The 23294-nt window shown below is 44.8% G+C and overlaps 3 protein-coding genes across 8 annotated transcripts; all 3 read right to left on the bottom strand.

Annotated features, from left to right (window-relative positions):
• Positions 1 to 1835: 1835 nt before the first annotated feature.
• Positions 1836 to 4008, bottom strand: acp5a (acid phosphatase 5a, tartrate resistant). 4 transcript variants are annotated; one of them, XM_068728967.1, is made up of 6 exons: positions 3978 to 4008; positions 3358 to 3448; positions 3005 to 3204; positions 2767 to 2891; positions 2321 to 2666; positions 1836 to 2229 (listed from the first exon to the last, which is right to left on the bottom strand). In XM_068728967.1, exons 2-6 carry the CDS (start codon positions 3446 to 3448, stop codon positions 1990 to 1992), a joined length of 1002 nt encoding a protein of 333 aa, XP_068585068.1. In that variant the 5' UTR covers positions 3978 to 4008; the 3' UTR covers positions 1836 to 1989. The 4 variants fall into 4 exon arrangements, with proteins under 4 accessions (XP_068585068.1, XP_068585067.1, XP_068585066.1 ...); XM_068728966.1 differs by lacking the exon at positions 3978 to 4008 and adding an exon at positions 3607 to 3640; XM_068728965.1 differs by lacking the exon at positions 3978 to 4008 and adding an exon at positions 3591 to 3625.
• A 1494-nt stretch (positions 4009 to 5502) lies between these two features.
• Positions 5503 to 15130, bottom strand: LOC137886445 (interleukin enhancer-binding factor 3-like). 2 transcript variants are annotated; one of them, XM_068728893.1, is made up of 20 exons: positions 15028 to 15130; positions 14396 to 14540; positions 13860 to 13971; positions 13287 to 13480; positions 12986 to 13154; positions 12643 to 12850; positions 10730 to 10821; positions 10146 to 10241; positions 9902 to 10013; positions 9709 to 9806; positions 9520 to 9628; positions 9273 to 9413; positions 8057 to 8247; positions 7663 to 7782; positions 7307 to 7438; positions 7080 to 7229; positions 6744 to 6870; positions 6581 to 6619; positions 6105 to 6434; positions 5503 to 5972 (listed from the first exon to the last, which is right to left on the bottom strand). In XM_068728893.1, the coding sequence occupies exons 2-20, from the start codon at positions 14503 to 14505 to the stop codon at positions 5866 to 5868; spliced, it is 2637 nt and encodes an 878-aa protein (XP_068584994.1). In that variant the 5' UTR covers positions 14506 to 14540; positions 15028 to 15130; the 3' UTR covers positions 5503 to 5865. The 2 variants fall into 2 exon arrangements, with proteins under 2 accessions (XP_068584994.1, XP_068584995.1); XM_068728894.1 differs by lacking the exon at positions 15028 to 15130 and having other exon boundaries at positions 14396 to 14792.
• A 1738-nt stretch (positions 15131 to 16868) lies between these two features.
• ptger1a (prostaglandin E receptor 1a (subtype EP1)) lies at positions 16869 to 21951 on the bottom strand. 2 transcript variants are annotated; one of them, XM_068729100.1, is made up of 3 exons: positions 21674 to 21951; positions 19553 to 20464; positions 16869 to 17908 (listed from the first exon to the last, which is right to left on the bottom strand). In XM_068729100.1, the coding sequence occupies exons 2-3, from the start codon at positions 20420 to 20422 to the stop codon at positions 17642 to 17644; spliced, it is 1137 nt and encodes a 378-aa protein (XP_068585201.1). In that variant the 5' UTR covers positions 20423 to 20464; positions 21674 to 21951; the 3' UTR covers positions 16869 to 17641. The 2 variants fall into 2 exon arrangements, with proteins under 2 accessions (XP_068585201.1, XP_068585200.1); XM_068729099.1 differs by lacking the exon at positions 21674 to 21951 and having other exon boundaries at positions 19553 to 21661.
• Between the last annotated feature and the right edge of the window lie 1343 nt (positions 21952 to 23294).

The raw sequence follows: 23294 nt of genomic DNA, 5'->3' as shown, positions 1-23294 counted from the left end.
TTTGGCAGGTGTTTTTCAAAAGCGTGGGCATTGATGCAGGGTTGCTCTCGTTGCTTTGAAATGTCACGTATGAAGATGCAGATTGTTAGCAGCCATTTTATGATCATAGATCACATTTAAATCTGTAATAACTGTACACAAACAACTGCTTTCTTAACTCCGAGCTCACTTTAAAGCTCTGCAGAATAAGGGGATGATTGTCTGTGCACACAGTTTTTTTCGTTAGCTTTTGATTTATTACAGAAATATTATCTTTTTTACATGCATATAATTACTTATAATACAGATAGTGTCGAGTCATCAGTCTGCCTGGCGTGACGCGCGAACACGAGGCTCTCCGGTCACTTCTCATCAGCCAGGGTTAAGAGATCCTTACCGGTCCTTTATCCTCCGGTCACAGCTTACCCTCGGCTGATTTCTTACCGACATTGACTCAGTTCAGGTCCAGCTCTCATTTTGACAATGCCTGACACCAGCGGATTATAAGTCATCCTAAGTGGATCAGCAATACACTTGAAGGGTCAGTAACCCTATGAAAGCCAGACTGGTTAAGACAAGATAAAGGGAAAAAACGACGGTGTTTCATTACATTATACACTAAGACATGTGTTCTGACCAGTTTAGGGATTTGTGAACCTATTAATCAACATACAGCGGTCAGAATAAAAAAGGAGAGCCCAAAATCCTGCTTACATAAATGTCAGCAGAAGGAGGTAGAAATAAATAAATAGAAACTCGTCGGTTCTGCTTTGCTCCCATGTTTAATGATATCGTTGGTTGAGTTCATCCTGGTTGGGGTCACTGCCAATCTGCTGTCATTCAGCCTAAGCCTCTGCTGGCAGGCCAGGCGGTTCTCCGGGACAGACCGAAGAGCAGCGACTGAAGCCTGGACTTCTTCCATCCAGCAGCAGCAGCAGCAGCAGCAGCAGACCGAGGTCAGTATTTCAACTCTGCGCTTACGACTAGCATGAAACCAGCGTATGAGCCATGTGTTTAAGGGCTTGTTTTAAGTATTTGAGACATTTGCAAATAAATCTGCACATTTAAGTGACTTCTAAAACAGCTCTTATGCTTCCCCCCTGCATATCAGTTTTCCATAATTCATATGGAAATTAGGTGAAGCCGGTTCATAGAAGACAACGTGAAAACGAGTCGTTTGCTCAGCCTGGTATCCATCTGAAGCAAACTTGAACCAGTTATCTATACTCTAGTTACTAATCCTCATTGGGAAAGGTTTAAGTCATGCAATTCAGTTTGCGCCAAACTGGGGATTTGCGTCACAATTTCTTTTTTCCCCACATTGTATAACTACAGAGGAACAGTATAAAAGAACTGCAAGTTCATGGCATACAGCCATTTACAGTCACCTGACCAAGAACAAAGCAGCCACTGTTTGACCAGTCATTTCTGCAATACTAGACCACAAACAAGAGTACATTCCTACTCAGACACGACACCATGTGAGCAAGCTAGGCCCAGATATAAAAAAAAATAAATAAAACATTTGGACAGGCAGCATTTAGATCAATCAAGTTTAGTACCAAGTACAAACCAGCCAATTTACAACAAGCAGCTTGTGTCCTGGTTTAAGTGAAAAAAAGTCAATAGCATGTGATTGACAGGTAAAGTGAATTCATTGATCAAAGTAGTTGTTTTAGGACCTAAATTCATCCTAATCCTCATTTCCGTACTAAATAAACTGCTTTCTTACATCTGCAACCGTGAATCAAATGCTTGCGCTGACTAAGCTCATCCACATGCTAACGGGTTAAAGCACATCGTACCAAGAACAATAAAGCATCAGCACCACGAGTCATGAGATTAAGACAAGACACTTCTTAACAAACCACATTTATTATTTTACATGTGAAACAAATAGATTCTCTTTAAAATACAAATTACTTTTTAAATATTAATGCCAAAGTTTAAAAACCAGTATTAACGGCATATACTCACTGCAGACTAATACTTTATGTAATGTGCCACAGTCTACTCAAAGACCCTCTGGGAGAGCACCGTGCGATAGAGAGAAGTGCCTTTAGCCTGGAGGAAGGTCATGTACATCTTGTTCTTGGTGACTTCTACATGGACGAAGCCTCCCAGCGTTGAAGCTTTGCCGGTGAAGAACTTCACAGAACCTTTGGGAACATGAGTCCAGTGACGGATGTCAGGATCCAGGAAGTTCCCAGCGCCGCTCACCACGTAGCCCACACCAGACTCTTCAATGTACTGTAGGGAGGGGGGGACAAAGACATGATTGAGAGGGAAGGCAAAGGCAGCTTCGTACCAAAAGGCTGCTCACATTTTTGCACGAACCAACCTGCAGATTGTGGTCGTGACCGCAGAGGTAAGCAGTGGCTTTGTATTTGATGAGAAGCGGATGAAGCCTCTGCAGGAGACACTCCGTGGGGCCGTGCTCAGACACCGACCACACGGGGTAGTGGCCGGCCACCAGCAGGAAGTCTGCCTTGGACCGAGCCAGTCTCTCCTGCAGCCACGTCAGCTGACGGTTGGCATCCACCGCACGTAGAGGGCCTCTAGGCTTCTCATCCACGAAGTCGTCAGAGTTGCCGCACAGCATTATAGTGTCGAGCATGATGATGGTCAAAGTCTTCCCGGTGTTGGGGATGCGGAAGTTCAGCTCATAATAGTAAGAGGGGAACATCCTATAAAAAAAAAAATAAATAAATAAAAAGAAGGTGACGGTAGAGAGCAGAGTTGAGCATTTCTGTTGGGAGGAGTTGACATTTTAAAGTTGGTCCTTACCAGCGGTCAGATTTGTGGCTGTACTCGATCTGGGCTTTGACGTTGCCTGCATGGTCGTGATTGCCAGCAAGCACATACCAGGGAACTTTGAGAGACTTCGCCGTGTACACAGACTCAAAAGTGTCCTGATAGAAGGTTCAGACGGAGAAAGCAGGGTTTTTAAAAACGACCACAATGTTGCTTTTTTTTTTTTTAAAAACACTTCATCTTAAAAAGACCTCCAGTTAACACAACCGACCTGAAAGCGAGGAGAATCCACGCTGTCCACACCTTTGTAGTAGAAGTTATCGCCAAGGGCCAGAACAAAGTCAGCTCCCATCTGCTCTGCTACTCTGCTCATTTCTCGAGCGGTGTACTTCTGCACAGCGGTGATGTAGGGAGGATAAGGAAGCCCGCCCCAGTCTCCTATAGCCAGGAACTTAATGGAGGTTCGGTTTGCTGTAAGGGAGCACAAAACAAAGTTTAAAAAAAAAAAAAAAAAAAAAAAAAAAAAAAAAGGAGCAGACGGTCTGAAGGGCAAGACCTCACAATGATCATTTAAAATCAGTTATTCACAAGAGATCATGAAAGTCCATGGGAAGTGAGACTTACTGCTAGTTGCCTCCAGGTCCTGGAAGACAGTAGGATAGCAGTAGGCCACCGGAATGGCAGCAATTAAGATGGATACCAGTGTAAGTGCCATCTATAAAAAACAACAACAACAATCAGATCTACAGTTAGCAGCAGAAGTAACAGCAAAAATAACAAAAGCCACAATGACATTTAGACAAAACACAAACAGAGTCAAGACACGCACAAGCAAAGAAACGAGAAGAGAAACAAACCACAGCTGCAGCGTACCATGTGGGCATATGCTTCCCCTCTCTCCTCCCTGTTTCTCAACAACATGCTCTCTTGCTCTTATGCCTGAAGCTGCCTTGTGATTGGCTGCAGACTGAAGCGGACATGTCCCAGCTGGAGCTAATAGAAGCTAATCAAAGCAGCCATGTCTGTCAGGCTGACAGGGTCAGGGGTCACAATTTTCATGTCTGTCAAAGCGTAGAATTGCATCTCTGCCTCTTTTAAAAAACAGAAACTGTGTTCACAGATCAAGTGACCATCGGCCTCAACGGAGACAGCGTGAAGGTAAAGCAACGCTGGCTGACAAGAAGAACAGAGATGATAATGTCAGAGAGCCAAAGTTAAAAAAAACAACAACAAAAGCAACTCACAGCTGATGACTGGTGAGGTGAGCTCAGGACGACCCGGCGGGACACTCTCCGTCCTCGCAGCGCTCCTCCGGTCGGCCTTTTATCAGGATTCCTGGAGGGGAGGCTGCAGGAGGGCCAGCCCCGGGGACACGCCGCAGGGACATGATCATTGCTCACACCCTGAGTCAGTCTCAGGACGCCAGGGTCATCTGGGCCGCATGTGATCCGCAACGGTTATTATAGCTGGTGTCCAGACTCCACTTCTTCCACTTCCGTGTTAATCACTGTTCTCCTTCATTTTTTTTTTTTTTTTAGATAATTTAGGAACAAGAACGTTGGCTTACTGATTCTATTTCAGCCATGCTTGAATTAAAGTATAAGAAATGTTGACCAGACGACCAAATGATGGTGTCTCACATGAGGCAGTCTTTTTCATTTGTTTTGTTTGTCTTATTAATAAACTTGGGTTCCCTTATCTTCTCATTTGAACTGAAAACAGGACAGGTGCAATTTAAACGGTGAATTTACTTTTTGCGGTCCTAAATCCAGCTATCAACACATCTTTACATGGCCAGATGAAGAGCATGTAGCATGCACGATGCAGGTGACAGCAGCGTTCACAGCTGGTGGTGCTGCTCACACATGAAGGCCTGATTAAACACAGGTCAAGTCAGGATAAGTGCCCATTAACACCAAACAAAGGAAGCTCCATTAACATCGTTTATTGGTTGTACGGCTGTGTTGTACAGCTCTTGGTCGTCGGTGTTACGTGATTGGCCACTGCAGCGTGAGGTCCGGTTGTGAGCATCCCCACCTCTGCAAGGTTAAATGCACCCTCAGGCAGGAAGGTCTCCTAAAAGATGCAGGGCAGTGGCATCATGGGAAATGTAGGACCCAGTGTTTTTGGAGCTTGACTCATACGAGGGACTTAAACTAGACTCTTCTTTTATTCTCAATCTCTATGGAAGAGTAACCTCCAAACAAGCAATTCATAATATTCATTCATTTGTGTATATCATATATTCAGAAATAAACGGCAGTATGTATTTACATACATTCTTATAACTACACCTCCGATGTGTTTTGCTTATTTCGCAGATATCCGTGTCCATTTGCGCGCTTGTGCTTCAACGCATCTATGTTGACATGACTCGATTTCTTCACAGGGGGTCAAGGAGGCTTCATCTAACCTTCTCTCTGCTGTACGTCCAGACCACGCGCGCTACACGGTGGGACTGCGCGCACGCTAGGCTGGCTTGATACCGCGGCGCGTGCGCTGCAGAAGCCATTCACGGCGCTCGTGGGAGTTGCAAAACATTGCCGGTGACACCGATGTGAGGAATATCTCTGGTATTTTTAGGGGAAGCTGAAGGTTTTCACAGCTTTGAAGACGTGATTCATAATCAAACCAATGGACAACAACTGTGACATTCCATACCAGAGCTCCGTCAACCACAGGAATTAAATTATCTAAAATCTAAGTTTAAGCAAATTTGTATTTGTGCATGAATTAGCATACGCATGCTAAGAAACATTGCTCCAAAAAAAAAGAAGAAAAAGTCATTTATTTTACAAGAAAGATTTGAGCATTTTATAGGACACAGATACAAGCAGAAATAAAAACCAGAACCTACTGATACAGAACCGGCACACTAGATTTAAAAAAAGAAAACGACCCTAGAAACAAGCCACGATTTATTTTTTTACACTCATGTCGACACAGACATGATGATGAGGGATACCTTTCATCAAAAGATAAGCCCGCATCTGTGACCTACGACCTTTTTTCAGCAGATGTCAAAGTAGTGAGCTGAAAACACGACGACAACAACAACAACAAAAAAAACAAAAACAACAACAACACAAAAATGGCATAGTGCGGTGATGAAGGCCGAACACGACGTGATGATTAGTAGTTCATGTCGCTGTATCCAGAGCACGGGCCCTGGTTTTCTCCTCCGAAGCCCTGGTACGCACCGTATCCCTGCTCACTCCCAGAGGACTGGCTCCCCCAGCCTGTAGAGTGACATCAAACCAGAAGGCATCCCATGTATTTTCTCTTAAATTATAGATCATAAAAAGCACTAGCAGGAAGAGACGAGGCAGTTTATTTCAACGCAGGAGCGGATTTCATCTTGCTTTACTCACCGTAGTTATTGTACACTTGTCCGCCCGTCACCGAGCTCGGGTAAGCCGTGCTGTACATGGAGTAGCCTCCTCCCTGGCCCTCGTTCTGACCTTGGGTCAGCATCTTCTTCTTCTCGTCTCCGTAGCCGTAGCTGTAGGGGCTCTCCTGGTCCGCGGGAGGAGGCATCGACTGGTAGCTCTCCGCCTGCGGGGCGCTGGGGTCGGAGCTGGCGACGGGCGGGGAGGCGAAGGCGTTGCTGCCCTCGGGGTAAAAGGTGCCGTAGCCGACGCTGCTGCCCGATCCGGTGCCTTTGGCTGCGGCGCTCGCTGCATTGTTACCGTAGAGTTTATCTAAAGCAGGAGGCGAAACAAACTGCGATGAAGAAGTGAGTAAACAGAAACCGGGGGGGGGGCATGAGGGTAGAAGAACTTGAGACAGATATGATATTAAGAAGACGACACATATCGGTGTATTTAGGTGAGGAGTGAACACTTACGATAACCTGTGCCAGCGTTGCTCTCATAGCTGTAGTTTGCTTTTAAAAATAAAAAAAAAGAGAGAAATTACTATTTAGTTATTTCTTTACATGAAGTGTACTTTAAACAGAATCTTATCGTTAAACTAGGCCGACGCCTAGAGAAAGCCAAAAAGCGGTTTACTCTTGTTGTAGCTGGGTCCCGGGAGGAACGGCTTGCCTCGGCCCCGGCCCCGGCCTCTGTTGGGACCCCAGCCACGAGTCCCGGAGTCTGAAGGAATGCCGCGGATAGTGCCGAACCCTGGGATGTGCTGTGGGACAGGAAACCCAAGAGGATTTGTTTAGACAAGAGTGTGCCTTTTTTGTGGCGATGTGCATGCAGCGGCTAATGCCTTAAGAGATGCATTTCTGTGTTCTTCTTCAATACCTTAAAGCCCCAATACACCACACACATAAAGAGCCATCTTCACTCAAAATGGTCCACAACCCGGATACAGACCCCCACTGACTCGATGATTACCATGTCGGTGTAGGTGACCTTCTTCTTCGCAGAGTTTCTGTTGGCGTCGTCGTCTGGGAACAGCTTCTCCAGAGCAGTGAGGGCGGCGTAGGCCTTCGCCTCCTTCTTATTAGAGCCTCTCCCTTTGAACTTCTGCCCGTCAACCTCCACCTGGACACAAATGTTCATGCATTACTTTAGTCCAGAGTCAGTTACAACACGTCGCACAAATGTCTCCGCTGACTCACCTCCATGACGAAGCACTTTTCGTGGGAGCCCCCCGTCTCGGCAGACAGTTCGTACTTGAGGCTTCGGCGCTTCTCGTTCAGCTCCATCACAGGGTTCTTGCCCTTTTTGGTCAAGATGGGACCCTGACCGCTCTGTTGGGAGCAAACGGACAAACAACGGCTGTGACACACATGGCTACAAACCCTTCTCTCTCTCTCTCTCTCTCTCTCTCTCTCTCTCTCTCTCTCTCTCTCTCTCTCTCTCTCTCTCTCTCTCTCTCTCTCTCTCTCTCTCTCTCTCTCTCTCTCTCTCAGGAAAGCAAAGCCAGAGACGGCGTCATTGTAAGAGAGTTTAAAAAAAAAAAGAGAACCCATACGTCTTCTGACGTAGACGAGGCCGCGCTGGCAGCTTTGACTAATTCCTGGGTTCCTTCGACGTCACCAGCGGACTCCGCTTTAGATTCTGAGCCTGTTGGAAGACCGAGATCCTGCAAGACCTGAGAATGACAGAAGTCCGAACGTCAACATCTCTTCCTTCAGCCACACTGTGGGCTGTAACGGTGGACAAACAACAAGCACAACAGGGAAAGGCTTCAGGTGTTATGAGTCATTAAGCAAAGATTTAATGACTCATGTATGGGAGCCAATCACTAAACTACAATTCAGACCAACAAAGAAGTCAGATTTGGGTTCGTCATTGCAGCCAATAAGAGCAAGGAAGTAGGAAACTGGCTTTAGTACCAAAGTCACTTCTAGACACAAAAGGCTTGCCTTGGTGGCTACATTAAGTTTGGCCGCTCGTTTGGAGGGCCCCGTCGCCTCGTAGGGCTTCCCGTTCAAGTCCACCGCCATCGTGAAGACCGGCTCGTGGACCGGACCGGTCTGAGATATGAGTCGGTACTCCAGGCCGGGTTTGTACTGGTTCAGACGCATCACGGCATTCATGCTGAAATCATCTGTGACTACGGAGGGAAAAGGCAGAAACACGAGCGATGAAATCAAATGTGGAGATTAACCCGGCAAAGGAGAAATAAATAATTGCATATTTCTTAAGTCCATCAAAAGAAGACAATAGAGTTTCTATAATAATGTATAATGTATCATGTAATACTCAAGTAACTCTGATCAGTGGACGACAGCTTCTGAGCAATTTACTTAACCTGAAACCTGCTGCTCTGTAATAATCAATCCTGACGTACATTGTGTTGCCAATTTATTAAGTACAGAGACATCAGATTTCATTAGGGGTGACCTAAGGAGCCTGATTCGACAATCTGCCAACCTCACGGGTGAGTCGTCGCACATGAGATCATTCCATTCTGACTGTACGGCTGAACGTCTGATCGCATCGTTTGGTTTCTCCCAATAAAATCACGATATTGCCTATCTTGGTATAATAATAATAATAATACTGTTAGTATAAATTTGAAAGATAACTCACGTGCTTTCAATCAACCTCCTTAGTGCGCAGGAATAAAATCACCATAAGTTGTACTATCCAAAATTTGCGGGACCGTCAGAGCCGCCTCCTGTCGACAGCCTCAGAAAGGCAAAATGACAACATAAGGCGACTTTTTAAAATCAAAGAATACATTTATTAAATCAGAGCACTCACATAAAAGGGGGGGGGGGGGCAATTTAGGGCCGGCAGTTCTATGTAATCCTGTTCTGTCCGTCCATTGATCTCCTCTACTTCGTTTCAATAAATAGCGTCAAACAATGAGTAAAAAAAAACAAACAAAACAAACATAATTCGACGATAGGCAAGTCTTGACCAATCAGATTCAACTATGCAAATTAGTCGGGGACACCCCTAGATTGCATTAGATTTAGCAGTGTTCTAATAAACTGGCACCTCAATGCATGTGGATGTATATGGTGTATTTGTACAAACAGGTTCACGTTGTGTCATGGAGTCATTACAGCCACAGATCATCTCTCAGTTAACAGGGGCTCAACCGCCGACACCGTGACATTCACTACTAACATGATTTCCTCTGAAAGCGCTTCTGGAACTTGAGGAACTTCCTCTGCTTGCTGTTGAGTTGTGGCCCCTCCCCTTCCTTCTCCACCTCTGTGTACGGTCTCTTAGACGGCAGGCTGAAGTGTCCGGCGGGTGGTATTTGGGCTGCGTGGAACAGCAGAAACAATAAGAACACAATCGTTAATGATGAAAGCTTTTTTTTTAGTGAACCGCGCAGAAGACGGTAACGGGTCGCGGGTGTGTCGGGTACCTGTGCCTTCTCTGCTGCTGGGTCCCGCTGATTTGCGTGGCTTTATGGGTTTGTAGTCCATCCCCAACACCTTGTGCATTTGTCCAAACGCACACAGCCTCAAGGCGAACTAAGGGAAATGTGAAAGTAAGAGACCGTGCACAGGAACAGGAGCGTGATTTGGTGCGTGTCTCTGCAGCCGCTCGTTACCTGAGCGCTCTGTGTGATGTCCTCCCGCTGCTGCAGAGTCAGATATGCATTGGCGTCGACCGTTTCCTTCTCACACGGATCTTTTATTCCCGGGCCGTCTTTGCACAGATACAGTTAGCACAACGTGTTAATGTTGGTACAAACGTCCATTCTGGTTTTACAGCTTCGATAAAAAAAAAAAAAAAAGGTTCACCTTCCAAGAGGATTCCAGATGCAACGCACTCCAAAACCCTGCGCAGAGACTCGCCTGCTCCCATCGGTCTCTCAGACGTACCGATAGCCTTCTCTACCAGCAGTTCAAGAGGCTGTGTGGAGACGAGACAGCAGAGGACAGACACTGCTTACCAAGATCCGAGGGTCGGATTAAAGAGCTAGAGAGGAGCTGGTTTACACACGACTACATCTTAGCTAGACCACACAAACGCGTGAAAGCTCACCCATCCTGAGAGGGGCGTCCAGGTAGGGACACGGTTACACAAGTCTCTCATGATCCGGATCACGAGGACGGCAGAACTTAGATTGTTGACTTTGGCCTGGAGACACAAACAAAAGCCAGTTGAGTCAGAGGCGCTGCCGCCTCGGATGCCACCTCCACCCTGTGCTCTGAGGCTTCACAAAACAAAACAAAGCAGGTCAGAGCAACTTAACCGTCTCCAAATCAACAACTTAAGACAAATGTGAGCACACGTCTTTGTCCACGTGCCGTTTGTTGTGGACAAACGGCTGATATTCAGAGAGCTCAGTGTGACAAGAGGGCGTTTTGATAAATCAAAATCAGATGCTGGCGTCAATACCAATGATTTATCCAAATGTGTCATTGGTATGGATCAGCTGATCGCTCTTCATGAGCTCATAAGGAAAACTTCCGACACACTTTCCTCTTTCACTAGATTACGGGCTACATCAACAACAGCTGAGGGCACATTTCAGAAGTGCTTACTGTCTCCAAAATCAAAAACAAATAGAGACAATTCAAAGAAATAGCTCAACCTTACGTACAAATAAGGACGTGAATGCAAACCTGGAACCACTTGGCGTGGCGGAGAGACGCCAAGGCAGTTAGGCATTTCTGCCTGTCCAGAACGTCCGGCGCATCGTTGACTGTTCGCGTTGCTATTGACGAGGTGGGGTAAGAAGAAAAAGGTACAGTTTGACCAAGGGGGTCGGCTCTGTCTCGCAGCTCAGGGAGTAGCAGCTTTCCCCAAACCGGCATCGGCGGGGAAAGGGGGGTCCCGAGTACTTAATGTGGAGATCTTTGGTCCCGACGAGAACAATCGTCACGGGTCACAGCTAGCTAAGCTAAGTAAAATGTGTCATAAAAGACACGGGCAACATTCACAACATTGCGTTGCATGTTGTTAATGTGTGCACTGGGGAAACTACAGTGAACACCCCCTTCCCTCAGCCTCTCAGCTTGGGTTTGCTGCTTTCCCCCCCCTCCTGAGACAGTGTGTCCAGTTGGTCAAAGGTCCAGCGTTCCTAAAAACTTCACAAACTAAAAGGTAAATCACAAGCATTTTAGATGATCTTCACGTCTGCCCCACACTGCAGCAAAACTGATGGAGTCCCTCATCTCAAAAGTGAAAGACTGGAAACACAAGTGGCCATTCAAGCTTTAGCTCATTTCTTACACTACAAATACAGTTGAACTAGTCTGTCCCCAGCAGGCGTTAGACTTCTGCCAGTTGGTTTCCATTCTGCACGAATTACAGATCAGATTCAAAACTTTAAAAACAGATTTTCAACTGTGAAGTATGCTTACAGCAGCACTGTGCAAAAAACCAAAATTACAATAATATTGAACTGAAATGATGATTATCTGCATTATGCATTCCTTATTCAGGAAAGTTGAAAGGTAGGAATATTACGGTAATATCTGTTAGTAAGCGTAACTATAATTAGATTATATAATACTAATAATGTGTATCTGACACTTTGTAATAACGGATGTAGCCTACTTAGTCTGACACGTTGACAGGCTTAACTTGTTGATATGAATGTAAGATAAACTGGGAGAATTAGACTGAAACGGACTTGATGCGATCAGCTGGAGAGACGCCTACAGCGTGGAGCACCAGCTGATCGGAGGAGCTGCTGGCTGACCGGTTTCAACGCCGTTCTTTGCTAACGGTAATAATTAGCTTAATAGCGCTTAGTGAATCAATGCATTGGATAGTGTCACAGCACGTGATCAAAGGCTGAGCTATTGCGGCAGCAAAATGCACGCTTTACAGTTATTACACCATTTTAAATTGCGGTGTAGTAAATGGACTCGAGCTGCACTGAGACGGGACCGGATCCCTTCACCTTTAAATCACCTTTAAACTACCAAATAAATACATCTCAGGCACAAACACTCCACTAACCAACACATTGATCTGTAAACAAACGGGGATTTGATTGCTCCTATTCGATGTCCTTATTGTCAAGTTTCATAAACACATTTATGTATTTATCAGTTTTGCTGCAGCTGGTGCCAAGTTGATATGTTCAGCATCAAGGACATGCAATGCGCGCTTTAACTTGTTATTCTTGAAAAGCCTTCACTTTAAAACATGAAAACCATTCAACAAGAATAAACAGCGTGTTTTTCTTTTTTTTTTTTTGGGGTAATGACTGTGGCATTGTTATCAACAACATGTGCAGAATGCATCAGCGACTACAGAGGAAACGTAGTGCCGGCAAACGCCAGTTTGTCCCAAAACGACGACAGGACTCTCGAGTCAGTGAGGAGCCAACGTTCATTGGTTGATCACTGGCATCGGTCTGAGACAGTCACTATACAAGCTCCACTGAGGGTCAATGAGATGAAGACGTGTTGGGAGTCGTCAGTGCAGAGTTACGGCTTCAGTGGAGCGGTACAGTGTCAGCACCCTGAGGACACACAGACCAGGCTGTGGTAGCTGATGTTGAAGACTCAACCGACATACGTACCTTCTTCTTCCTTTTCCTCTTCTTCTTCTTCCTTTTCCTCGTCTTTTTCCTTTTCTTCTTCTTCTGCAGTTTTACTCTCTTGCTTCGTCCGGACCAGAGGTGACGTCAGGTGGATGGTGAGCGTCAGGGCCGACTCCTTCGTGCTCGTCACAACAAGTGCTGCATCCTCTGGACACTGGCTTACTGTATATGTCCCAGCTGAACTTGCCTATTTAAAAAAGAAAAGAAAAGAAAAGAACAAATCATCATCATCGGGGAAAGAAGAGAGGGAGTCTTCATACCTACAAAACAACAACAATCTATGAGACATGGCGTGAAACAAATGTAGGTACTCGGTTTCTACCTCCAACTGTGCAGTTAACTTTTCAGCCACTTGATTGAGCAGAGTGATGGTCGGCTTGTTGGAGCAAAGCAGCACAAGCTCCAAGTCCTTGTCTCCCGTCAGCAGGAGTCCCTTGGCCACCAGGCCGACCCTCATGACTCCACGCAGGACGCGCTCTTGTGAATCACCACTTCCATAGCGAAGAGGACACAAGAATAACTTCATTATTTATACAAAGAGAGAGGACTGTTGAGTAAAAAAAAGACTCGTTTTGAACACCACTTGGGACAACTGCCAAAGCCCATTTGGACACGTTGCTCACCTTCCTGGCTCTGCATTGAGTTTGCTCTCTTTCGGAGTGTCCATCTGGTCGGACACGGTCTTCAGGGCGCACTCCACGCGGGAGACGATGGACTGCACCGCCTCCAGCTCCTCTGGTGAAGGGTACACCTCAGAGTGTTTGGCCATCACGTGGCGATCGTGTGGCCCCGTGCGCACTTGTGGGACCGCGGCTTCCTTAAATGGGGAAATGGGAATAGGAAAGGTTAACGTCAGAGAAAAGAACAACAGTGTAGATGAGAAGGTCGATCTTTTGTTGATGCTGGAACTTATAATGTAGGAGTATTTTGCTCCTTGGATGTATTCCAATCTCATACAATAAGTACAAATAGAATTAGGAAGTCAAATATTAATAGTAACAGTTTTTTTAAAGCACTTGGAAAAGAGAAACATGCACCAAATAGTGCTTTTGTGCAAGAGGAAGAGCCATCTTGTGCAAAGGAAACTGGAAAAAATTAGATGTTGAGTCTTGAAGAAGCAGAAGCCTATAAATGATCAAGTCTGTGTGTGTGTGTGTGGGGGGGGGGGGAGACGCTTAAACAGGTGAAACAAGAACCTCATGGTGCCGATGGTCCTCAATCTCCTCGATGACGGCGATGTAATCGTGGTACTGTCTCAGCTCCTCCTCGTAGCACAGGCAGTCATACCAGTAACGCAGGTCCTCGTACCTGGAGAGAGGAAAAAAAAATGTTTTAAAAAATCACAGAAGACGACGCGAGGCGATGAAGACGAGCTGCAGCAGGTGCTTCAACAATGCAGGAACACCACAATCATCCCTTTGATGACACAAACAGAACAACTTCTATTTCTCAGATTTAAAGCTATTAATGTGTGTCTGTTTGTGGTGTTTGGCTGAAGTTATTATTATTAACTTTTTTCAAAAATGGTTGAATCCTCTTGTACATTTTACTTGTTATATGCACTTTAATATAAAGTACATAGAGTTAGCATACAATGAATTGTGCAATAACATTAAATTGCCTTGCTACTGAGCAGAAAGCCTTCCCCACACGCTCTATGTGTGTGTGTGTGTGTGTGTGTGTGTGTGTGTGTGTGTGTGTGTGTGTGTGTGTGTGTGTGTGCGCGTGTTACCTGTCAAAGTCGTGCGGGAGGAGGCGGTGGCCCTGCTGGATGAGGCTGTCCCAGTACAGCAGCTCATCGTACGCCTGGTGCTCGTCCCACTGCGCTGCAGCGGCCGCCATGCCGTCACGACTTTCGGGATCGAAAGCTTGACACCCTTATTCCAGAAGAAAACAACCTCCGTCAGTCTGCGCATGAATGGCAGATCATTGGCGGCGCGTAATCAAATGACATGCAATACATGACATTAACACAATGCGGGTCTGCTGACAGCTAACAAAGCTAACGTTACGCAATCAGTTCCGGGGGTTCAAACGGGCTGAGCAGCGCGTGTGCGTCAGTTAGTTTAGTCCGCACTCAAATGAACGCAGACGAGCTCACGCAGCTGCCCAACGGTCCTGTGATACACCCGGCCGTCCCCGATATGCTGTGTGGAACCAAAGCACTGCGACAGAACAAAAAAAAAAGCTAACGTTGGGTTAGCTTAGCGTCAATGTTTGTAGCACCGACTGCCCACTTGATGCTCGCGAGCTACCGTTAGCAAACGGCGGCCGGCGTGTCAGCGCGGTCGCTGCGGACGTGTCGTCAGAGGTGTCGACGCCTCTGACTTCTGTGTAAGAACCGCTCGAGTAGTCGTCACTTACCGTTGACAGCGAGCGCGTGAAAAGGACCTTTTCGCGGCAACGTAACGTTAGCTGCCGACCATCAAAGGGTCGCTAGGCCTGAGGATGACGTCTATATTTTTCTTCTTCTTTGGTTTTTACTGGCCGCGAGCTACAAGCATAGACTTTGAGGTGCACGCCGCCACCTACTGTGATCGAGCGCGTCACACGCTGATATAAAGAAGACTTTAGCAATTCCTTAAACCTTAACATATTCACACCTGCACTGCATACTAATACTGCATGTGAATACTACTACCTAGTATCCTTTTGTAAATAACACAGGTACTATATGGCCTCAGCTGGCCCCTGTATGACAGTGTGATACTGACACTGAGTTGTTTTATTTAAGTCTATAGAACAACTAAAAATATACAATAATCTCACTAATATCATTAATACAGAATACACTTATCCCTCAAGTATAGGTATCACTCTCCTATGTTGTCATAGCCGTGAACCTGTGAGGTGTTTTCAGGCTGTTGATGTAATAGATAGATAGATAGATAGATAAATAGATTGTGGGGAATCTGAATGTGGATATGTGTAAAATAAATAAAAGAAAATGTATCATTGAATCCCTGTATAATCGCTGCATTCTACTAATATTATGTTTATGTGCATTTTTGTGGCAAATTTGTGATATATATATATATATATATATATATATATATATATATATATATATATATATATATGTGTATTCTGCCACCCAGTGGCGTATTATGTTATTGCTTTAATTATTAGATCAGCACCTCAAATCACATTGGAGTATCCCTAACCTGACGTCATTGTGGAAGTGATACACGGTGACACGTGCAATGTTAACGGCAGGAGCAATAATAACAAGCAGACGTGTGGATCAAGTTTGTTTGCTGTCTTACCTGGTTGTTCTCCTCTTAACATGTTGACAGTGTTTTTAAAAATGTTTAAACTTGCACACCGCCACCTACTGTGACAGTGTGTCACACGCTGATATAAAGAAGACTTTAGCAATTCCTTAAACCTGAACATATTCACACCTAATAATACTGCATGTGAACAATACTACCTGGTAACCTTTTGTAAATAGCACAGGTACATGTATTTTTGTTTATTTAAATCGTAGGCGTACACATTCATCATCATAACACATTCCAGGTGTTGAACAGACTGCAGGGTGCTTTTGTGCGTGTGACACACCAGCACTAGATGAGCACTTCAAAGTGAGTCAGACATCACTACCTGTTTCCAGGTCAGCCAGGCACGGGGGATTAGGAGGGAAAGAATGCTTCTGCCACCAATGTGGTTGGAAAGAGATGACGCAGGAGATGAAAGAGAGAAAATAGGAAGCTGGTAATAATAGTGTTTCATTGAAGCCCTGCTCCTCGTCTACAGTCGTAGTTTAGCGCCTGTGAGGAAACAGCTCACATGAAACGGCGGCTGGATTTAGCCTGAATGAAAAAAATTTGCTCGTCAACCTTTTTGATCCATTACGTTATTATCCACACGACCTTTGCGGATCGTCCTCCATTCATCGTCGTTTTCATCTGAAGTGAAGTCCAGAATGAATCAGCAGGAAGTCCCTGCTGCAGACCTCGCCGTCCTCAGAGTGAAGTCGTGAGTTTGTATCATTAATACTTCAGAAAGCAGATAATACTGAAGTACTGCAACGCAAAATGAGGAGTTAAAGTCACACTTCCAACGCTGCTTAGCTGCCAGAATGATTATCAAATATGCAACAGTTTCAGAACTTCAACATTGAATGTAGTGCAACGCATTTATCAACCCGACAAAGATGCTCTTTCTCAGTTTCAGTCAAAAATAAGGGCACAAATTCAGAGTAAGGTCACATTGCATTGTTTTATTTACATTCAATTTAAAGTTATTTACACATCCTCTGTAAATTCAAGTATCAACTCATACAATCTTACATTATTTCACACAAAGCACTGTACAAACATATCAAAAGCATATTTACACTGAAAACAAACACTCCACGATATTTGAATATTGACATTCCTTCATGAAATACATTCAGCAGAATAATGAACATCGTGATTACAATCTAAATACTGCCTCCGGTGGTGACACCGATTGAGCTCCATTCTTCTACACGCATCCAATGTTAGAGTCAACTGTTTATGTTTCAGCTGGTGAACGTGAAGCTGAGAAATAAAACCAAAGTAACAAACGTTAGAGTCTCTCAGGACAGAGCGTGGTTATACTGTGGCCTGCATCTCCGCCCTCACCATGAGCTTAAAAATGAGAATGATAATAAGGAATGTTCACTTACTATTAGTAAACAATAGACATGTTTATGTGCAAAATCATAGCATTAGCTAGCTTCCATTGGAAAGGTCAGACAATGAAGTCACTGGTAAACTTTGATGAAAGAACGACATGAAAGAGATATTTTTTGTTTTAATCCACAAAGTATTTCCACAGCGGACCGGCTGAGAAATGTCAAACTGCTAATCTGATGGACTCCACCATCGCAGCCACAGTTCATGTCCTTCAACGTGCTTCCATGTTGGTCTCTCCTTCTCGCCGTCTTTGTTAGGCGAGTCCTTCAGAAGTACATTCTTTGAAATGCTTCGCCTTTCTTTCTCTCAGCTCAAACCTGGTTGACATTCTTCTCTGAGCTGTGAAAAGAGGTGGGCTCCCAGCGGCCTATGACGTTCCCCCTCAGCCCCGCCTGGCACTTAGCGATGAGGTAGATTTTGCGGAGGACGGTGCGGCGCAGCAGGATGTAGACCCAGGGGTCGAGGATCTGGTTCCACGTGGCCAGCCTCACGCCCATCACCATCAGGGTTTTGTAGCCGGACAGGTCCTCTCCTATAGATCCTGTGTAGGAGCTGATCACCGACATCAGGCCAAAGATCTGCAAGAAACGTGTGCTGGCAGTTATTAAACGACGAAAGAGCAAACGCTCCGCACAGAGAGAAAAGCTGTAATCACTCAAAAAGTAATAAGAACAAACTAGTTCTTAAAGCGATCTGGTTTGGTATTCTTTGTGACATGAATACACCAATATAGATTCTACATTATCAAATTCAATATTATTGTTGCATCCATATCAGCAAGGACAAGTGTCACCCAACAAGCCACACACCTGAACGGATGACAGGTGAGGCTAAAACAGGACTAAACCTGGCCCTTAATGCTGCCATCACTAGAGTCTAATGAGGGTTTGACATCAAGTCATAACATGGCTGGATCACCAATATTTATATCAATACTTACATTATTAAACAGTTATATTATGTAAGGGAGAAAGATGTGTCTTGTGATTACTTCAATCACATGCAAGGCAGTTTAAATTGTAAATAACAATTGTTTTTAGTGTGAATCCTTTGAGCTAATGGAGTGACCGCTACACACACACACACACACACACACACACACACACACACACACACACACACACACACACACACACACACACAGCTGCAGGCGAGGCAGAGAGTGCATGCATCAAGAGGAGTGCTCATGGGCCCTGAAGGTGATCTAATGGTAGATGGATCAAGTATATTGGAAGTGACCCTTTTGGCCCCATTAAGCTGATACTAGAAGGTATCTGAAGGAGCCTGCAGCAGAATCTACCATCAGTGTTTGTTACTCACTCTATAGAAACAGATTTTTATATATCTTTATTTCTATGAAACACTCTCTTCCTGTTGATTGTACACTGGATCCATTATTTGTATTTTTTTTTTATCAGTATTACTGCTTTCCTGTTGAATAACCATGAACTGATATTTAATTTATTTTTAAGATCTGTTCAAGTCTCCGTCTTTTAACGATTGTTCATCCACCTCGAGAAGTGGAGAGAGAAAACAAAGAAGCTGAATATCTCTCTGGTGCTGATGCAGAGGCTACTTTACAGCCTAGATCCAGCTGCTACACACCACCGTCGCATGTTGTTGTCGTTTTAAACCACAACGATATTGTTAATCTGGTGCTAATTCTTCACTCTCATGAAGTGACATAATCCTGGGAGATCATCCTGTCCTGTAGCCACTGAAATGACTTAAGGTCCCTGCGCCGATAGCTGGGCTAAACTAACATGTTTTAAAGTACGTTTACTCATGCAAACCAAACTAGTGCTCTCAGACTGCCGGTGTGTTTCTAGAAGAGAGGCGATGTGCGCTGCATGCGTTCCAAATCCCATACTTTTTTCTTTTAGTGCACACTGCAGCTGCCCTCATGAAGTACATACTGTTGCATGCAGTATGCATTCAACTATAGGACCTACTACTTCGTCATAGCACCTTGAACAGCTGTGCAGAGGATTGTGGGTCAGAATAGCCAGAAAAGCATGCTGCACAATGCGACCGGATGCAGAAGAACATCCTGGTACTTCTTGGCATGCTGCATTAGACATACTATGTATTGGGACAAACTAAGTATTTTCCAGGCATACTTAATAGTGTGGTAGTGTTAGTATTGGAACTCACAGGTGATGTCATTTTGACCCGACTGCATGCTTCGCTCTCGTTGTACTCGTAAAGGTACTTGTACTCACCAGCAGAGGGCTCCAGCAGATACAGGAGGTGACCATGATGCCGACCAGCTGCACCACCATCTCTATGTCGTGGGACTTGGCCGAATGATGGGAGCCGGGCTTCCTCCTGAGCCGAGCGAGCACCAGCGTCGCTCCACTGATGGTGTTACACACCAGCGCCACGGCCAGCGAGGTCAGACCCAGTCCAGAGAAGAGCACCACGAACGCCAAATCCACCTCCCGAGTGTCACTGAGCACTTTAATGAAACACCAGGTCCCCGGGTCCTGATAGGTGTAAGAGCCCAGCCGGAAGCACGGCAGCATGGCCACGCACAGAGCTGCCAGCCAGATGACAGACAGGCAGATCTTCGTGCGGGTTTTGGTGACCAGGGACGAGTGCAGCAGCGGCTTAGTGACACCCAGGCAGCGCTCAGCCGCCATGGCGCAGCCCATAAAGAGCGGGCACAGGCCAAAGAAGACCATGCTGCCACCCAGGAACTGACACATCCCATCAGAGTCGTTGAAGTCCTCGGGGTGCACACCTCCAGAGAGGTAGAGTCGGAGAACCAGGGCACCGGGGATCACATGGCCGATGAAGTCTGTGACCACCAGCGAGCTGGCAAACAGAAGGAATGTGGCTTTGGTGCGCCGGCGCTGGAGAGAGTAGGCATTGGCCAGGATGAAGAGAGCCACGATGTTGGAGATGATGCCCAGCGTCATGGACAATATGACGACGATGATGCCGCTGGTGGTGGGCTGCACAAGGGTGAGGTTACCCTGCTGCGACAGCTCTTCAACAGCCACCCTGGCCTCCACCTTCCCTCCGCTGTCATTGGAGAAACGAGGGAGTAGCGGGGAGACGGAGGAGTTGTAGTGGCTCAAAGCTAACATCACTGAACTCTGAGGGTCAAGAGGTCCATAGTTTAAGGGAGGCTGCAAGAGAAGGAGGATCACATTTGTACCAAGCATAGTGAGTTGTGGATCAACATGAATACAATACTGGTGACTTGATGATATGAAAGTATGAGGTGATAAGTCATGAAGAATTAACGAATGCAGATGTCATACAGGGAACAAGTACTCACTGAATGGTTTGATGCAAATATAATGATATGACTCGTATGAATCTCAACCTGAATGAACGTATATGAGGGATTTTGGAGCGTCACGTTAGACGGCGCTCTCCTCCACCAACAACAAAACACCTAAAGAGGAAAGTTATTTTGAAAGAAGCACTGAAGCTGTTGTGACCTCTCAAACTAAGAAACTTTAAATTGTCTTTACATTCAATTCATAACCCTTATGTGTATTACCTCGTACCTTTTAACATTATGACGTGGGGACTTTGAATAACTTAAAGAGATTAACATAACTTCTACAAACTCTTCTTAGACGACTGAAGACCTGTAACATTCATTCTGAGGGCAAACACCAGTCGTGAAAAAGAGAAATATATTAAAACACTCCACGGCTGAGCAATGTTGTGTAGACTGTGACCGTACAAGGCAACTACTGGGAACTGCTAACAGATATGATTATCATGTAAAATAAAGATCTGATTATTTCATCACATTTATTCTGGATAAATAGAGTTATTCCTTTTCTTATAATATGGAGTTTAGTGTGACGTAAATCATGTATAGAAAACCTAATAGCTGTAGAAATGTGGATGTATAGTTGCTGAATCCAATTGGTTCATATCTTATTTGCTTTTATTGTTTTGATTATTTCTTATCTTAGCTTATTTTACTATCCATTTATTGTTTATTTATGTTTTACTTATTATTTTAGTTGTATCATTATGCAAAATGGGATGATATGATTTCACTAAGAATATAAATAAAGTTGTTTGTTTCAGAGCCTGACATCAGAACATGGTTGTTCGAGTGATTAGAAATAAACTTTATGTTTTGTCCTTCTCAATGTCTCATGAGTCCGTTAGTTGTGGAAGATAAGACTTCGCAGATTTGCGTTTTGTTGCACCTTGCACAATATTTTGCACTAAAGTCGCGTTAAAGAAAGTATGAACAGGAAAAGTAATAATAAAGTCTAAACGTTATTTATAAAATAATTGTCATATATTTTGACATTGAGCCCAAAACGATCTACTTTATTCTTATTCTAAATGAAGACAGGTCTCACCTTTACAGTTCAGATATCCTTCTCCGTCCAGCTGAACAACCAGACAATATCTTTCCTCGTCAGATATCCGGAGATACTCCACGAACAGGGTTCTATGAAACTAGTTCAGCCAAGTCCACAAACAGAGCACTTTGTCTTCTGATGGAGTCCAACGCATCGATGTCCTCCGCGGAGTGTTGTCCATGGCTGAGTCCGTCCGCTTGTTTCATGGTGGCTTTAATGGAACGAAGAATCCCAAATACCGAGTCACGTTTTGTGTATGTGTCTTCAGTCTGAGGGCGTCTCTGCTGCTGCTCTGCCCCCCCCCCCCCCCCCCCCCCCCTGAGTCAAGTCTCATCCGCTCTCCTGCGCTTTGCGGCGCTGCGCTCTGCTTACATTAACTATACGGTCACCGGCGTGTCGTTACGCACCGTGTGTGTGTGTGTGTGTGTGTGTGTGTGTGTGTGTGTGTGTGTGTGTGTGTGTGTGTGTGTGTGTGTGTGTCACCTACATTTCTAAGACGTGATCTGGTCAGATCTCAAATTGGCCCGTTTTGTCTTTAGGGTTTTGTGTCGGTCAAATATTTACACTAAACTAAACGACACCTTGACTTGGTTCATGAAGCAGCTCAGTAGGAAGCAGTAGGACTGGACATGTTTCCTTGTGACCTGATGTGCAGACGGTGTTCAGCCCTTTGTTTTTGGAGTATGGATCGACGTTAATAGATCCAGTTTCATACCTTCTTTTTTTTTTTTTTGCTGTTTGATGCGCAATTCTGTGCTCAAAATAACCTCTGCGGTATCAATTATCCAAACAGATCCAGTACGTGGTGGATCAGTCTGCTGTTAGAGAGGGTTTCTATTTCAGTTGTCTAAATAAATTACCTTGGTGGCATAAATTTAAAGTTTAGTAAAACCATTTTTGGTCGAATTATCAGATATTTTGTTTAGCATTTGCATAGATGTTATGGAAAAGTGTGGAAAAGTCTTATTATTCCTCATGGAAGCTCCAGGTGTTCGTCAAGGACTGTGAGGTTTTTGCAGCTGCATTAAGGAAGACGTGTAAATAAGTCTGATTGACACGTTGAAGCCATGAATGGTGTATTTCTGATGGTGGTGCTCTGCTGCACACGGGGGACAGGTGCTCCTGTTTGTTTTCTTGTGTCAGGGAGCTGGCAGCAGCTGCACACATTCTTTCACAAGTTGAGGTTTGGAAACAGGGAAAGAGCAACACGTCTGCTGGTTCACAGGGAAGAGGCACAGACATATCATTTGATTACATTTCTGTTTTTGTATTTTGAAGATGTAGAATGTGACAAAATATGATAAATGTCTGCTAGAGAAACGTTGTTCATATGTAGGATGAGACGTTCATTAAGGGGACAGAGACAGCAGACAGTGAGCAGCGATTCACTGAATAAAAAACAATTAGTTTGAACATAAAACCACTTTATTTCGCTAAAGTTAGCATGCTGTGCTCACAATGGGCGATGCTAATCTGGTGATATTTACCATATTTACCAATGGCTAACATGCTAACAATTAGCACATTAAACACAAAGTACTGCTGAGGGTGATGGGAAAATTGCAGATCTTTAAAACATTGCGCAATGTAATTGTTTCCACCAAAATTCAAGGCAATC

This window comes from Cebidichthys violaceus, unplaced genomic scaffold, assembly GCF_023349555.1.
Source record: "Cebidichthys violaceus isolate CVI_PGR_0920_01 unplaced genomic scaffold, fCebVio1.0.p SCAF_44, whole genome shotgun sequence".
NCBI classification, from domain to species: domain Eukaryota; kingdom Metazoa; phylum Chordata; class Actinopteri; order Perciformes; family Stichaeidae; genus Cebidichthys; species Cebidichthys violaceus.
The sequence above is the reverse complement of the archived record's forward strand: the minus strand, read 5'-3'. Positions and strand labels throughout refer to the sequence as shown.

Coding starts and splice junctions, on each gene's coding strand:
- acp5a (XM_068728965.1), bottom strand. CDS start 3,617: ATGCCCACATGGTACGCTGCAGCTGTG. Junction 3,449..3,590: donor CATGGTACGCTGCAGCTGTG/GTTTGTTTCTCT, acceptor TGTTTTTTATAG/ATGGCACTTACACTGGTATC. Junction 2,892..3,004: donor TGGATTCTCCTCGCTTTCAG/GTCGGTTGTGTT, acceptor ACCTTCTATCAG/GACACTTTTGAGTCTGTGTA.
- LOC137886445 (XM_068728893.1), bottom strand. CDS start 14,505: ATGGCGGCCGCTGCAGCGCAGTGGGACGAGCACCAGGCGTACGATGAG. Junction 13,972..14,395: donor CTCCCGCACGACTTTGACAG/GTAACACGCGCA, acceptor TCCTCTCTCCAG/GTACGAGGACCTGCGTTACT. Junction 9,629..9,708: donor ACATCACACAGAGCGCTCAG/GTAACGAGCGGC, acceptor CATTTCCCTTAG/TTCGCCTTGAGGCTGTGTGC.
- ptger1a (XM_068729099.1), bottom strand. CDS start 20,500: ATGCTTGGTACAAATGTGATCCTCCTTCTCTTGCAGCCTCCCTTAAAC. Junction 17,909..19,552: donor TCTGCTGGAGCCCTCTGCTG/GTGAGTACAAGT, acceptor CGTTTCTTGCAG/ATCTTTGGCCTGATGTCGGT.